Source organism: Chiroxiphia lanceolata, chromosome 1 (genome assembly GCF_009829145.1).
Source record: "Chiroxiphia lanceolata isolate bChiLan1 chromosome 1, bChiLan1.pri, whole genome shotgun sequence".
Lineage (NCBI taxonomy): Eukaryota > Metazoa > Chordata > Aves > Passeriformes > Pipridae > Chiroxiphia > Chiroxiphia lanceolata.
The window spans coordinates 67,931,289-67,949,123 of record NC_045637.1 but is presented as its reverse complement, the minus strand read 5'-3'; the positions used below and the strand labels follow the sequence as shown (position 1 = coordinate 67,949,123).

Sequence of the window (17,835 nt, the reverse complement as noted above, 5' to 3'; positions counted from 1 at the left end):
GGAGGTCTGCTTGTGGCACTTCTTCGGGGAAAGAAATACACTGTCTATAAAATGTTACAAGCAGTTCCTAGGCCCCAGTCAGTGACTTCCTGTCCATACCAGCAGGAGCTCACAGGGAAGCCTGACTGGGAGCTGGGGATTTCTTGTGAGGCAGGGTTCCAACACCACTGCCTCCAAGACCCCTTCCCAGCATGATGTAGTGATCGAGGAGGCCAAAACACTGTTGTCTGGCAACCTTTGCTGATGTTATGGTCCCTGGGAAGATTATGGTTAACTCTTTCACTTCAGAAAAACCCTGAAGTTTTTCTAAAATGTAAGAGGAGCAGAAACTGGTCCTGTCAGCTTCATAACTGGGGTATACTGAGGGGGCTTAGAGCAATTACTTTTAAATTTCTTTCAAAGGGATAGATGAAGGCTAAGACCCAGGATACTCTGTTTTCTTGGGTAATGGGGGGTGTCAATCTGATTCATTATTGGATTTTGGGTTTTGATTTGAATTTGGTGTTTCTTTTGCAGTGCTATGCCTATGTGTGCTCCCTATGAGCTTGGGAACTAACTGTTCTTGATGCAGGAATATGCCCAACTTCAGCCACACTGTAGATGTGAAGAAAAGCCTTTACCCATACTGCCTCACCACCCCTGTTCTTGGTGAGGAAGAAAAGAGAAAGCACAGTTTCTTCAACCCTTTTTCCAAACCACTAGCAGCAAGACAGGAGACATGAAGGATAAAATTGCTCTAGAGGCATGCACAAACATGGGCTCTGCTGACCACAGATATTTTGAAGAGAACAAGCTTTATCCGAAGTCTGGGCAGCTCAGCCACTGATCCAAACACATGGATTCTATCTAGATGCATGCACTTGTGCTTCATGGTTATTAATTTTGACAGTTTGCTCGACTTGGATGCAGCATGAGTGCCAAATTGTGCACAAATTCAGGTGGTCAGAAGCCCACTCGACTTGGCAAATGACTTCCCATCTTCAACACTGCCAACAGGGCTCTCAGCAGAGCATGTGCACATGGCTTGGTGTGCCAGGTGGCATGGACAGCTCCTTCATCAAAATCCATCCTGGTAATATCTGGCACTTTTCCAGAAGAGGCCAGGTGGCATTCCACAGCATGGGAGCACTTGCAAGACTCTAGACAATCTTTTGGCAAAGAACCAAAAAATGACATTAACTCATTAAATGAGTTTCGTAGAGGTTCACTTTCCTGACCTCACTGGCTGTGTCTCCTAGAGTGTAGGAGCATTTGGTCTTGGGTTGCTGAACATAAGAAGCCGTACTGTAAAGCAAGCCATAAATCCACATTTCTTCCACAGTGATGTTTTTGTGGCCAAGTTCCACAAAAACTCTGAGAGGTATGCAAGAACTGTTTTCTCTTCATGAGGCTTAAAATGGATGTACAGAACATCTACCTATGTAGAAATTTTCTCCCTCAGCTCAAAACACTTTAGCATTTTGTTTTTCAGAGGGTGATACAAGGGATAATGAACAGAAAAGGACCCTTTCTACTGAGTTCAGTGGTTTTCAATCCATTTACCATGATAGATAATACTCTTATTTTCTTCCTTCCATGATGAAATTACAATTTTTTTCTATGATATACATATCTGGGAGAAGGCATAGAAACTGTGGAATTACCACAGACATGCTTAGGTTTATGCAAACTTCAATTTCATCAGTTCTTCAGAATAACTTACTGGTTATTCTATTATTGCCAATCCTCTGAGCTATAAGAACTGTATTAGGTTCTATATAAAGTCAAAGCAAAAGATCTGTCTGGGTGTAAATCTCACAAATCAATGATTGTGTCTCTGTTTTGGTTTTGCTTGCTAGTAGAGAGATTACAGAAAATTAAATATATACTATGTTTCAGTAGAGGATTTACCCACAGTTGTGGGTAAAAAGCAGAGGACAAATCAGTAGAGGGGCCACAAGAGAAAATCTCTGATCACTTAGGTGCCAGTTGCTGTTCATCAGAAAAGACTGCTCCTGCTCAGGAATTCTCATCAGAAAATCCCTATTTATTCAAACTAAATGTGTTACAAAAGAGTTGGTGCTGATTTAATTTTCTCTATACTTGAAAAAAATTATATTTTAAAAGCTTTCACTCAGCATTTTGTCAGAGGAGTTTTTGGTGCCTAATTTAGAAATGACATTTTGGTTGGAAATATGAGTTCATTGAAATTAATTATCAAACATTACTTGAAATTGAAACACTTCACAATTGCTAAAATGAAAAAATGTCAGACTGGCCTGATCTTTCTCCCTACCCTTCTTAATGCTCTCTGACATTTGGTTCAGGACATTTTCCAAAATACAGGCTTCTGAGAGATAATGTAGACAACCAGATTTTACTTTAATCAAAAAAAAAGAAAAATATTTCCCATAATTTCTGATTATTCAATTGAGTGGCAAATAAAAAGAAAGTTTACTTGCTCTTTTTGCTGGCTTTACAAGTTGAGTCACTCAGCCAGTCAAAAAACAGTTTGGAAAGCAGATGTTTCCATTTTCTGTTGGAGCTTGGAGGCATTCAATTGAAATTCCACAGAACAGCCAAGCAGTTAGCATCACACTTGCTATCACACTGGAAAAATGTGAATTAGAATTACACATATATCAATTCATTAGTTGTTTGAAAAGAAAATAAACGTACAATAGCTACTCACTGGAGTCTAAATGAAATTGTCAATAACCAGTGAGGAAGAGATATTACGAACTTCACAGCTGCTGAGACAAAAGGAATAATGTACTTCTCAGGCCAAAGGAAAGGTGATTAATATGCCTTTATCAAAAGACTTTGAGACATAATAGCTTCATCACTATACTTGTCTCATTGAGAGCAAACATAAAAAGATACACCTAGTTTCAAATAGACTTTACCCAGAAGCTGAACATTTTTCTATCACACAGATTACTGCAGAGTGGAAAAGGAGACTCAGTCAGTACAAAAAGTTGATGCTCTGCATCTGAAAAGCCCTGTCTATCTATTGTTCACTTCTATTCTTCTTAGGCAGATGTCACACCTGCTTACTGCTGCTCAGGACATGAACATGAAATACATTCACTTAAAAAGTAAAGCAATAATCTGAAACAAAAAAGATACTGAGCAAAAGTATGATTGAACATATCAGACCTGATTTACAACAATACGCAGGTTATAAAAGATTTGCTAAAAATTTGCCTTCTCAGCTTGCTGTAGGATGTAGATGCCAGTGAGTTTAAAATATGTTTGCTTTTATTTGACCCCCTTCACTTACTCTGATGTTGATTTCAAGCAAAAGAGAAAGCTGCTACTGCCATGGAATGATCACATTTTTTATGTGGAGGAGGGAGAAGGGGATCACAGGTAGTGTTTCCTTCTTCTTTTTCTTTTTTTTTTTTTTTTTTCCTTTTTAAGCTACAATAATGTTCATGACCCTCAAGTTTCCTGACTTTCTTAAACACTGCTGAAGTGGTGGCAATCTGTATCACTTCAGAGGCCCTTAAAAAAGCTTTGGACTAAAAATTTTTAGTGCACTAATTGCACAAAAAGAGAAGCACACAGGCAGTCTTGCACTGCCCTGTCTGTGGTGTTCGGCAGTTTCAGATGCTCTTCATCACCAGGGAGTAAACTCCTTAGGACCTTGCCCATCAGCTGGCCACAAGTCACTGTTACTGAAGTTAAGCTCATCCTAGACTCCCTCCCATAAACTGATGAACATTTATTTTAAAGTAACTTCAACAGCCACAGTACTTCCCTTTGGAGTACTACTCCAGAAACTACACTGCTTGCAAATGTACTTTATCACTCCCACGGTCCTCAGGAGAACCTTCTGTTAAAGTTTCATAGATGATTTGACCTAGAGCTAAGAAATTTTGTTTGTTAGGGCTCAGCTGGATCACTGATCCAGCTCCTGCCACAGGAGCTATCCCATGATGGAAGCTGGGACAGATTAAAACATCCAGCACCCATCTACAGAAAGACCTATGTGCGCAGCTGTGAATCACAACCTCAGTCCTCCAGCTTCATAGGCAAGTCTGTAAGTGGGCATTGAACTCTCATCGTAAAGGCACAGCAAACATCCCACCACTGTGCAACAATCTCACAGACAATAGTTACGGAGAATTTTTCTGATTCTATCTCCCTGCAGGTGGTAGAAAATCCTCCAGTCTCCTGGTGTAAACGTCTTCTTAAATGAGGTCACACCATGTGGCAGGCCTGCTATGGAGTCCAGCCAAAGTTTTAAGCTCCAGGACCAGCTGTGCTTGCATGATCTGGCAGAAACCAGATTTATGGATAGGCATTTGCTTATTTTATAATTTCTGCAAACATGAAGCAGGCACACAGAATGGTAGAGGATGGTTAGGACACCATATTAAAAAGTACAGAAAGTGACAAAAATAATTGCATGTGGTAGAATTTATCACCTTTCCAGGGAAAAGCTTATGCCCTCTTGATCCAAATTATCTTCTGACATTGCACCTTACCTTCATCTCAACTTTTAGAAAATGTTAGCCAGTGGACTGTTGATTATTTAAAAGCAGTGAATTAGTTGATACATGCCTGAACCTTTTTCCACTTAACACCTTCCCCTCTTTTTGGTACCTCTTCTTGCTCATGTACACATCATATTCAATTTATCACGGTGTCCACAGGTGCAAAGTCAGCAATGGATTTCACTTGGCGGATCTTTTTATTTTTTTTTTTTGAGAATTCATTTTCAGTTAGTTAAAGAAATAGAGAAGTGTTGAATCATCTGTCATACATCTACAGAGTGCACCGAGTTGTTCTGCTCAGAATACAGATAATGGGAAAAAACATATTGAGCCAATGAATTTAAATCACTTAAACCAGAGTAAAAATAAAAAAAATAAATCTAGATGTTTACAGTTCATCTTTTAGCATTCTCTCATTTTGTTCCTTCACTGACTGCTTCTGTAATGGATGAATGCGAGTGAACCCCCAAATAACAAACTAGCAGTCAAAGAGCTTTACACTTTTTAGTAAATTTTAAACTAAGATTCAAAAGGCAGTCTCTGAGCCTGACACTCAGTTATGTTTCATGTTAGTAATTCAACAGACTGCTTCTGAGACTGGCATCCACCAATGAAGTCCTGTACTCGAACATGCAGAGCTACATATTAGTTGCAAGTCCAATTTATAATGCTATATATATTCACCCATTAATTTGGTTGCCCAAATCCCATGATTGCTTTTAAATATGCTAAGTTCCATCTCTAGTTGCTAACATGCTTTATATAACCTAACTGATGTTCAGGTAATCTGCATTTGCTGGAAAGAGGCTGTGTGTTCCCAGGAGCCTTGCACTGCATGGACCACTGAGCACTTTCCGCAAATCCCCAGTCAAATTGAGACTCGTGCTCAATTTGACCGGCTGTTACAGTGCACCCCTTCACATTGTGTTCTCATCCAGCTGATGCCCTTTTCTGGAAGCAGAAAAAAATGGTCCTTTGCAATATGAGTAAATTTAGAGTACTCCTTGATTTGACATGGAACTAGATTTATGGCCTGTTGCTGTAAGTTTTTTGTATTGAAGTTCTTTGCTTTAGCAATTGCTGTACTTTGCTTTTTCTTAGTTTAATATGGAGTTAAAGGGCATGAACTTGAAATGGGGAATAAGTGTGCATTTGACATGTTGCTTACTGCTTTTGCTTCTTATTTATATGTGTAATAGACAAACTGCTGCTTTGTGCAAATTCTTTTGCTTATAAATGTCCATTGCAGGTAAGTTTGAGTGTGCAAATACTGTTAACTGAGAAGCTGAATTGGAAAACAGCATTTTTTAACATTCTTCTTTGAATCCAAGTCATATTCATCTCATACAAAGAAATCTTTTTTTTTTTTTGTTATGAAGATGTCAAAGTAGAAAGCTTCCAATTTTGAAATACATCACCCAGTCTTCATGAATTTTTTGAGATCTATTTTTTTCTGTATGCAGTTCACCATAAATAAAGCATTTATAAATTTGTCTCTGACAGAGATTTTTTAAAGACCTTGGGGACACGAAGAGATATTTGATCTATACTTTCAGCCAGTTAGATGGTAGATACATGCTAATGTTCTTATGAAATATCAGTCTTGAATTACATTATAGCCACTTTGGTTTAGAATTCAACACCAAAAGGACTCGTTACGTGGGTATTAGAGTTTGATATGTTTGCTTGTCTGCCACTGAAAAATTGCTTTGCACAGTAAGTGAAAGATCTTCAAAAGGAAGGCAAGAAATACTGATCTCATTTCCCACTCCATATTTAGCTTATTGCAACCTTGCAAAACTGTCATAAAAATTTAGTAACTAAAAATCAAATGAATTCTTTGTTAATATAATAAACTTTAAAGGGGAGTGGAATGAAAAGATTCTTTACTCATTCTGCCCTTATCACTATCCCTTGCTCACTGTAAGTATCTATTGAGTATTTGCAAGGATGTTTTATCACCTCAATCAAGATACAAAAACTTCTCACAGTTTGCCCCTGAGATGACTGACCTGATTGCCTTCACTTTATTTCCAAAATGGCAGATGCTAATGCATCAAATTCTATATTCTTTCAGACTCAGTGAGATTGCTTTGAATTAGCAGGATTGCATTCACTAGTAATGCTATTACTGAAATAGAAGTATTTGTTTCCAACTCAACCTAAATAAAAAAATATCTTTTATTACACTGAAGAATATCTATTTTTCATTTTTAAACTATCATATTGGTAATTTATACCTATTAAATGTTGTATCTCAAGCTTTTAATAGGTAAATAATTTTCTACTTTCTGTTTTCCACCAATAGATGGCAGGTGAAGCTCTAGAAAATTATTCATTTGATACAGCATGAAGTAACATCTACAGTTTGAAAGTATATATCCAGCTCTAAATCAGTGTTCTCTGATATCTCTTCAGATGTGATCATGATTTAGTCCTAGTCTGTCCATTACAGTCTTGTATTACAAATTTTAGTCCAAGTTTAGAATTAGCTCCATGTCGTATATAAAACTCTTCATTCCTATTTCTTTTGTCCTACTCCATTAGGTGAAGGTAAAGCTTGCACACACCAGCTTTCTCTCTTGGCTGAGAAGGTATTTGTCAGCACAATGTAGCAGCTGTTACAATCGTTCAGGATCTTAGGACTGAGCTTTCTGTAATTAAACAAGAAGGTTCTGCATTCATACCCTTGTCAGAAATCACAGTGATTGTAAGCTGCAACAGAATAGCTTGAAGCTCTAGCTTTGATTTCCAGTTCCATAAAAGCTAGAAACACAGGGAGGGAGTGTGGAGGGAGAGAGAGACTGGTGGAAGAAAGAGCCTACTACACTGACAAAACTTATTCTAATGTACCTCAATAAGGATGCTCGTAATGCGATAATATAATTCTTCATATATAATGCTGCATTTTTTAATCCATTTTTTTTCTGAAACACAAAAACAGGAGGGATCGAATCTTGTTTACATACCAGCTAAAGGCATATGGTCCTAAAAGTCACAACAGAGTGGTATGAAAAGATAGGGATTTTCTTCTGCCCATGTTATAATGATTTTAAGGACAACAAGTAATGTGTTGTAGTCAATTAATTGTAGGATCTACTTGAAAAATGAATAGAAGTGTGCATAAACCACACAGTTTGAGGAGTGCAGAGCACAAAATGATACCTTTCCCTCTAGGCAATCTGCATTTGTAAATATACATTATTTCTCCTGCAAAATGATTTCCTGAAATCAGTCTGCCTCATAATTGCCCCACTCTTACTAGCAGTCTAACTATTGATGACTAAGCGATCATTAGAGCTCCCCTGACTCTTGTATATATCACTGCAGCTCCTCCAGGCTGACCGAGTAGACAGATTTGACTGCTCTCATCCCTGCATGGCAGTCTGGATGATTTCTATTAATCCAATCAGTTCAGTAATCTTTATATTTTTATAAGTTAATTTGGTTTTGTGAGCTCCACTTCTAAGTGTAGCTCTCAGCATGTATTAGAGCTTCCACTGTTTCGCTGGCAACAGCAGCAAAACATGGATAAAACCCAAGGCCATCAAGAAGCATCAATGGTCAGACACTGAACAACGAAGATCATGCAGCTGAGTCAGTGACTATTAATCTCTCTCTACGAGTAATGCTACAGAAAAGAAGGGAGGATGTCTGAAACGCCTTCAAATTAACAGCTCTCCAGTGAACTGGGGAAGTTTGGTAGCATATATCATGACCAAAATAAATTAAAAAAGCTAATTTTAGATGACCAATTTGGGTGTCTTAGTCTTTCTCTGCAAGAAACCCCAGGAACCTGAACTTCCATCTCTATCACCTCAGGTAAATACCCAAAATAAGGCAGCATGAATGACCCCTTTAGATACTGTACCTGTCACTGAATGTGAAACAAACGGGTGCAATTAGCAAACAACTTCCCAAGGCCAGGTCACAGCATGCAAAACCAGCACATTACCAGAGACTTGACAGTAACATGATGCTAAGCTGTACATGATCTTGACTCTCAAATGACAGACTGCACATGCTATCACAACAAAATTATTAAATAATCAGGCTGGCATTTCCCCTTAGCTAGCTTTTGTTTGAAGTCTCTCCCCCTGAAGAGTAAACTTTTCATGCAAGCCTCAACTGAGAGCAGTCGGTAGCCAGTGAAACTGCAGAGAAAGGTCTGTAAACAATAACTGCTCTGTAGAGAACAAGTTGACCTTTATAGATGTTAAACAAAACAAAAAGGGTTGATTGATGCTGGGCAGTACCTGCTCTTCTAAATATTAAAACCAAGCAAGTCAGTGGAAGGTTAGTTTATGAGCATACAGCATGATAAATTATGTCAGTGGAAGGTGGGCTGCGGAAGGGGAAAGCATGACTGGGTAAAATATTTAGGGCAAAAAGCCTGTATCCTCAGCTGGAAAAGGAAAAAGTGTGTTAAGTTTACTTCTCTTAAATGGAAATGTTATCTAGACCAGGCCAGTTGCTAAAGTCTCCATGACTCATTTTTTAAAATTCCTATTAATACAATAATATATGGTATGTTTTTTAGAAAGAGAAATCTATTTGTAAACTCCAAAGGATAATTACAGTTTAGCAACAAACATTACTAACATAGAGAAGGACAATCCAACCTAGACAGAATCATGGAATCACTTATATTGGAAAAGGCCCTTCAGATCATCGAGTCCATCCACTAACTCAGCACTGCCAAGTCCCCCCTTAAAACATGTCCCTCATTGCCACATCTATAAGTCTTTTAAATACCTCCAGGGCTGTCGACTCAACCACTTCCCTGGACAGCTTGTGCAAATGCTTGCTAACCCTTTTGGTGAATAAATTGTTACTGATATGCAAGCTAAACCTCCCCTGGAGCAATTTGAGCTCCCCAGCTCCTGTACAGTCCCCTGCATCAAACCTGTCTTCCCATCTACAGTAGCAAGTCTCTAGGCATAGTACACCCAGTATCACCTCGACATGGTTCTGAAGCCGGTAAGACACTGGCCAGCTGAATGTTCATATCCCCTTTTGCAAGCAGGGAGAGGCATAGGAGGGATAAGCTGTCACTTCATCAAACTTGCAGAAGCTACAGCTCTCATCCAATGGTAACAGTTATTTGCAGGCAAGTACAATACTGTCTCTGAAGCAAAAGGTACAACCCCACAGCACCTTTCCAATACTGTAAACTAGGACCTAACCATGTAATGAAAGCAATGCCCAGGATGGAAGTACCTTAATAAAAAAATATTTATGCCAAAAATGTAATGCTGTCCTTGTCATGCTTTTTATATATGCTTTAACCGTGGTTTCTAGAAGACAGCAAAAAAAGCTTTGGACAGCATTAGTTATTTGCAATACAGGATGACTTGGGGGAAGTTAAGGATCATATCATGATTATTCCAGTAATATTCTGAGAATCTGAGGTGAAAGAGTGAGATCATTGAAGTCAAGAGGTGTTTTCACTTCAGTGGGACCGGTATCTCTCCCCGGCTTTTAAGCAAAAATACAAATCTTGTACCTCTAAGAAAAGGAGTTAATAATCAACATGGTACATATTATTTTGTCTAAAGTGACACGAGCACTCTGCTAATGAAACATGAAAGTGCAGGTACACGTCTTTGGACTGGCTATTGGATAAGGTCTAAACAAAACTGTGGGGAGAAGAAATTACTTTTCAGAGAACTTCCAAAAGCAAACCTATGATCACATTAGGAATCTGCATTAAAGGGACAAAACGGGTTGAGAAACCAGTGCAGTAAGGTGTAAAGATAATCAGACAGGAGAAAGAAACAAGAAGTTATCCAACAATAAAGAAACAAATTCAGAAAATCAGCCATAATACTTGTTGATGTGGACTGATTTTCAGAGATACTGAGCTGAGTTTGACGGAGGCTCAGGATCAATGAGTATCAAAGAAACTTATTCCTGTGCACTGTCTAACACACTGCATAGTATCCCATTCATTTTAGCTGCAGACAAATTACTGAAAACTTTTACATTGGCCTGGTTGCAAACCCAAACTATTTACCATTGGTGTGGCCTCTGTGAAATCCATCAGGAGGTCACCTGGCTCCAAAGCAAATGTACTTCCAGCATCTGTGGAACTCTAAAGGCAAAAAAGAAACCCAGCATTGAAAAAAAAAATGTAATTTCGTTGGTTGTTTTTTGTTGTTGGGTTTTGTTTTTTTTTTTTAATTCCTTAAAGCACATACTGCCAAATGCATTTCAAATTTCACTGTTTTTTAGGTACAGCTACTCAGCAAAGATAGACAACAAAATTATGAAACTTTTAGATCAAAGTTATTAATCGTGATCCACTGCCCGCTACTGTTGATGAAAAACTATTGTTGATTTTAGTTGAGTCTTGGAGCAGGCTCTAAATATTTCCTTACACAACAAGATAAACATATTACTACAACTCTGCATTTAAAACTACTCCTAAACGTAGAATTATTCCATCTAAGGAAAACCTGTTACCACAACTCCCTCCTACCTTTCCTGAACACTCTCCCAGCTGACATAAGCTCATCTCTTTGCATATTACCTTGCCACCAGGCGAAACCTGTGTTTGTCCTTCTGACGTCTGTGGTGTACATGTTTTCTGTGACCCAGGAGATGCTGAAGATACAGGTGTTGATGCTGCTGCTGCTGCTGCCAGTGCTGGAGGAAGGTCATCTTCATCACTGCAGTTGATAAAAGCAGACAGATCTTCTCATTAGAAAATGTCACTGAACTTTGACTGTGCTTGTGTCAGAAGAGGCACTGGTAACCTGTACGTCTGCTGCAATGCTTTGAAGCAAAGTTCCATTTACTCTTCCATCTAGCTACCTTTTCAAGTAAATTAGATTTTTTTTAAGCTTTAAAGATTCTTCGAAAATGGATTGGCTAGGTACCTCTCATCTGTAAATGAAATCTTATGGTTATTACGTGCAAATAGCATTTCTATGGATTATGTATATATGCATAAATGAACTGATTAAATATTACTCCACTTCAGTGTTTATTCTCTTCTGTGGAGGCTGGCAGCACTGATCAGAAAGATCTGGTGAGATCCATCCATGGGACTGCTTCATTGGCTTCAGACAACACTAGCTTTGACACTCATTATGCAGCTAGTCTGTGTTACTATTCTCAAACTGTTTTTAAAGGACTTTGATTGACTCCAAAAAGGATCTCTTCAGAAACATTCTTGTGAGGGTTTCTTTTTTCCTGTCCCATTTAGTCCATTTACAGAGAAAACATTTTATTTAAGATGAGGTTGCCTGCTTCCCCTGGGCTTCAGGCCATCAAGCTGAACTCTTTCCATGTCTCCTACTGTCACTACTAAATGAAAGCCAGTAAAGAATGTTATAGCCTCATTTACTTTTGCAGAGCCTCATTGACTACAAATCACTGGGATCAGTCAGCCCCAGTCAGGATGTGTCCAATTGTTAATTTCAATGACTCTGAGGTAAACAGAGTCATAATTTGGTCTACAGGAGCCTTATTTCTTGGGATGATGTGTGAAAAGACTGCATCTTGACAGTTTAATGCATGGCAAGAAATAATGAGAAAAATTACTTCTGCTCATAAAACAGCACCAATTTTAACTACCAATTAGGTAGTCACAGTGCACAGAAGCCTGCTATACCAGCTTGACAAACAATTCCAGAACTAAACTGTATTTGATTTAGTGTTACTTGAAGGCAGCATGCCTGGACAAAACAAAAAACTTCAAAACTCCATGCCATACAAGTTACAAAACCTCATGATGGGTTATTTAGCAATGTTTTTTATTGTGATATAAAGTTTTGATGATTAATGTTATCCTTTCCAAGCCTCATTTTTTATTTCTTCTGGGTAAGGATAGAATTCAGCACCAGAGCATGTACAGTACACAGGCTTTATAATGGAAAGAAAATGCAAAATCTTTTGGACCTGTTGAATAGAGATTTTATTAATGTAACAAGCCCAGAGTTGGGCTGTTGACCTAGTTAATCTCTCTTTCAGAAACATGTAGCTGACATTTTCTCAGTCCTTGCTCCCCACTCTCAGCAGGAATACATTGGCACACTCCCCATCCTTGCTGGGCAAAGCTGCTCTGTATACAAGGAAGCGGTAAATTAAGAGTTAGAGTCAACTCGTCAGTCATCAAGCTATTAGCACACTACTGTAAAACTGAGAATTGGCCTTCACTGTACCACTTTCACAATACTCCTTTGCTATTTCTTTGCATTTCCCGTATTTGCATTGCAGACACAAGATAATTTAAATTGAATAGAATTTGGGTCCACAAAAAGAAAAAAAACATAGCCTGAATTTTTAACTAGGGAGTCTTCTGCCCTACACATGGCCACAGTCTAGGTGACACCTGTGGCTAGATGTATTTATGTGCTGTTCCTCACATCTAACACTGGACAACTGAAAATCTGCATGGGAGCAAGACATGTTTAAAACTGGTTCCTCAAAAACTCATCAAAAATTCATTGTGTGTTCCTACATGTCACTCAGTCTCCTGGGCAAACATCAATTTGGCTGATAGCTCATTATCCTCCTAGTTTCAATTTGATTCATTCTTCTGTTTCTTCTCCTAAATAATTTTTCAGTTTTGGCGATGCAGATTGTTAAAAAGCCAGTGTTCTTAACAGTGAGACAGAAAATAACTACATATAAATATTTGTCAGAATCCTTCTGAACAAAATGAAAACTTTTGCTAACGTTGTTATATATCTACTGACATTAGAATGTTAATTGCTGGAGGGACTAACAGTTGCCCTTCCGTATAGAAAGCATACATATTTTTTCTTCATTATGGCATTGGTATTCTTGTACTAATAAGTTTATGCTGACATTATCCCCTTTCCCCCCTAATTTCTGGTGGCCTTGTCTGCCTTTACACAGAAGGCCAATTCAACAAACTGATTTCCACTTCTGTTCAGTACTTCACATCTCTAGAGACTCTCAAATTGGATGAACTATGTCTAAATGGGAAGCCAAAGCCCTATAGATCACTCTTGCCAGGACTAAGAGACTTAGCTTTGCTGGCTGTAGCTGTAGCAGGCTCAGGAATTTCTGCAAGTGACAAATCACAGAGAGAGAGGGTGTACTTTCTGAGAGGGAAACAGGCTGACAGCACTGCTTGTTCACTCAACAACTAAGGATTGTTTTCCTTATTTTGCAAATGGGGTTGTAATGAAGCCGACAGAGCAGCTTGCTCCAGCTCACACCAGGTCTTTGACATTTCATGTGGTAAAAAGGCTTTTAATTCCTAACCTATAAGCTCAGGAAAAGGTGAACGGCCTGCAAAGGTTAACGGAAGGCAAAGTCATTTTGTATTAAAAGCTTGAAGATTCTCAGTGATGAAAGGAATGGTATTGGTATAAGATCATTATCATGTAATTGCACTCATGCCTTTCAGAAGCCATAGATAGAGCAATAATTAGCATCCCCTTTCATTTTCAGCTGTAGTAGGCAAAACCACAAAGATAGTTACTCACAAACTGTACTGCCTCGTTAACTTCCTCACACGAGGAGCTTTAACCTCCTGCTTTTCTGTAGGGCCAGTTGATGGTGTAGTTTCAGGTCTCACTGGAGCTGGACTTCTAAAAATAGCAAGAAAAAATGCGTCATACAGTCTTTATTTAAACTACTTCAGGCATATCAATAAAGTTCTAACTCATCAACACTTATTTATCTTGCAAAGTGGCAAGTGCCCATTGAAGTTCATCCTTTTGTTCCATTTATAGTTCACAGGTCAGTGTTCATGAACAGAAAAGGATGTGTGAACTCACCCTCCTGTGCCAGGCATACCATTTATAAAAGCAGCAACAGATTACAAATACAGAGCCTATGTAAGAGACCATGTGGAAATGTCACTGTTTCCAAAATACCACATTTTAGTAACAGACCAGCAGTTCCATCATGCCAGAAATATTTTTACAAAACATATGTTTAACAAAAACTATTTTATGAATTGCAAAATCTGTTCTGCTTAAAATAGTTTTTACCTGAAATTAAACATTACGCTTCTGCATTTGAAAGAGCAGCTCAAAGGAAATGAACTAATGGATTTGATCCAAGCAAAAAGATCAAATCTTTTTCTACTTGGTAGAAAAAAAAAGCAAAACTCAGACATGTTTCAGATACTCATGAACATGAAATACATCTGCAGAGCTCCAGCAAAGGACAGAAATGGCAATGAAGACGCCCACATGAAAGGATCTTCTCTTTAAGCATTTATCATAGTGTTAATTAAGACTTGAATACAAATATTATAAATATTAAATACAAGATCTTCATGACCTTGAGAGGAAACCATTTCAACCATGAGCTTGATGGACATGAAGACACATGAAACATCTTAAATATTGCTTCTATTTCAAGCAACAGGTTATGACTAAATACATCATATGTGTACTATAAAAGCTATACTCATTTATACACTTGAAAAGTTTTAAAGCTTTAAGTCTGAATTAATACTGAAAAAAAGTTTAACATGAAAAATTTCACTCAACTGTGAATAAAAGTGTTTGAGATACAAACAGGACCTACTCTCTAATCCAACAAAAAGCTGAAAAACTTATTATTTTCCTTTCAATGTTGCAAATTTTCAAGAGGGGAAAAAAATAGGCAAGTAAACATTAGACACACCTACACCATTTCAATCAGGAATTGCTCAGATAAACTTTACTTACAGTTTGTATCGTGTCAGTATTCCACTCACTTATGTTGCAAAACCAGTACTATTTTAAATGCAAAAACTTCTTTCCTTTTTTTAGAACATTTTGCCATAACTTTTGTTAGAGGCTGGACGCAGTGACTGTCTCTCCCCTGACATTTATCAGCAAACAAGCACCGTTTACTTGCACATTCTGAGAAGCTGCAGGTTAGCTAGGGTGTAAATTGAGGTTACCATTGAATGAAAAGGAGCAGTGACAATGCCTCTACCCAAAGAGGCCATTAGCACAAGATGAAATGTTACACTAGTACTACCAATTGCAGAGCTGGATGTTTGCCCTCATTAAAACCTTCCTTAGGTTAGCTTTTTCCACATCAGACTAAAAATTCCATGACACCTCCCGTTTCATCTCCAAACACTCTTCCTTAGTCTGAACTTGCTCAAAACTGTTGCTACTCTCACATCAGCAACCAGATGCAAGAAGTGCCCAGCTTGATTAACCCAGAGCCTGATATGTGTTTTAAAAATGGCAGGCTTTTCATTTTACATAAACTCTTAAAAAAATCTCATTGATACTCCCAAAAAAGAAGCAGAATAACTTCTGTTACTACCTTTTGATTTCTACAGCCAAAATTCTTATATGGAAAGACATGATTCGTGAAGAGAAGCCTTGTAATTATTTTGACTATTTAAATAGAGTAATTATGTGCAGATATGACCATTTCAAGTTTATAGTTCTATGGAAACTACACAGCTATGTAAACTACTATAGTCCTATATAAACTATATAGCTTGAGAAAAACCCAAAGTGTTAAAGGATCAGCAGGACACAGACTTAAAAAGAAAGAGAAAACATACAGCGTATTACAGTTCCTTTATAAGGTTCTTTTTCAATGTCATTAATTCATAAGAAACCTTTTCCCTGTAACAGTATCCAACCACTACAGCATACGAATGAAGGTACTGAACCAAGGCAGAGTTACTTAATGACCTGGCACCTTACATAAAAATCTGTCACTTCCTGGTGAGAATGACAATAACAACCACAAATGTCAGCATGCAGTGGCAGGTCATCAGAAACTGCCTGTGCACTGAGAGCCACAGCACACTCCTGAGCAGCAGCCAGCATACTCTACTGAACCAGCTTCAGCCTGTTTCACATGCCTGCACAGCAACACAAACATGCCCTAGAGAGATCCCCCCCCAAACCCAAGGAATCTGTAGCAGTGAACAGGGTCACTGAAACCAAATTGCTCACAAAAAACATACAGTGTGGAACATTTCAAGTGACCACAGATGTCCACTGATTCAGCTTCAATCTTCCTTGGGGACATGATTCTCATGCTCATGCTGAGGGACTCAGGGAATCCCACCCCACCTTGGCTCAGGTGTAATGGGGAGACCAGTTTGCAGGGCTGGGACGACATCACCCCTTTGGGTACTGTGGCTTCTACAGACTGACGTGCCTTTCTTGTCTCCTGCTTAGGTATCTCTGGGCAGACCTCCGTTCTTGCTTGAAACATGGCAAATGGGCCATGTGGGAGCAAATGATTGCCCACCTAATAAACCGAATGGGATTAAATAACTTCCCTTTCCCTGGAGGATGCAGTTCAGGATTTTAAAACCACCAAAGTCTGATGGGGGAGCACACTTTCTGCATTTGTCTTTAACAGGTTTTCCTCTCTTTCTGTCTGTTTGGGCCTATTTTGTCATCTGGAACAATGTGTCTCTCTCCATCTTCTCAGACTAATGCCAAGAGGTAGAGGCTAAAAGTCCCATGATTTACAAGGATACAGACATCTGCATAAAGGTTGACCTGGTTTCAGGTGCTGATTCATAGGAAAAAAAAAAAAAAAAAAAAAGCCCCATAGGCTGATTTTGGCTTCAGAACTCCCTTTGAGTGGGAATATGGTAGTGAAAACTTGGGAAGGATAAGCAAGGAAAAAAGGAAAGAAGAAGAAAAATATTTGGTAGATACATTCTCTTGTATATTGAAAACCAAGCCTAACAAGATAAGCAAACATACACAAACACAAACATTTTTCCCACATCTGTGGTCTAAGGGTTTCAAAACATTTCCAAAGGCCATCTGAGGTTAAGAAACAATAATACGCTTTTTTTTCACTTCGATAAGGTAGCTCTTCTCAGAAGGCAGGTTAGTTCTCCAAAACATTACCTGGACATTTGAAAGCTATTGCCAGCATCAAACTTTCCAAATAAAGCTCTTTTCTTCTTTTTATCTCCCTCACCTCCTCCCTATAGATTGCAGATGTGTAACAAAGTCCCTTGCTACAGAGGAGCAGCCTAATCTAAAACCAGCTTGTAGACTTTCCTTACCCACTTACCACTTGAGTTCTATTTCTTGGAAAGGAAAAAATTCCCTCCCCTCCTTTGTCCTTATAATGAAAATGTATGTGCAGTCTAGACAAAACTATGATGCTCCTGTGCTCCAATGGATAGATAATGGTGGTACAGAATCTGTTCCTTCTCCCCTGGCTCAGGGTAATGTTGGAGGTCAACACCTAGTATCTAAGGTCAAACCAAACTACAAATCCTGCTTCTCCTCACAGCAACCAGGACAGCCATTATACATGCTGTGTAAGAGCCTAGGTGCAGTGTAAGGGACACAGGACAGAGCCAAAGAAATGCACCGCAGTGGGGTATTTCATCAACTTAAAGGTCATCATCTGAAAGGTCTCAGTACTGCTT

At 38.6% G+C, this 17,835-nt stretch overlaps 1 protein-coding gene across 5 annotated transcripts in view; it reads right to left on the bottom strand.

The window, feature by feature from the left end:
- Nucleotides 1–17,835, bottom strand: part of EPB41L4B (erythrocyte membrane protein band 4.1 like 4B) — a 170,586-nt gene that overhangs the window by 19,061 nt on the left and 133,690 nt on the right. For 4 of the 5 annotated variants that reach the window (XM_032674513.1, XM_032674489.1, XM_032674485.1 and 1 more), the window contains 3 exons: nucleotides 13,946–14,050; nucleotides 11,014–11,152; nucleotides 10,498–10,575 (listed from right to left, as the gene is read on the bottom strand). In XM_032674513.1, the coding sequence (XP_032530404.1) occupies nucleotides 10,498–10,575; nucleotides 11,014–11,152; nucleotides 13,946–14,050 (322 nt within the window). The remainder of the gene's footprint in view (nucleotides 1–10,497; nucleotides 10,576–11,013; nucleotides 11,153–13,945; nucleotides 14,051–17,835) is intronic. The other variant, XM_032674502.1, reaches the window with a different exon arrangement.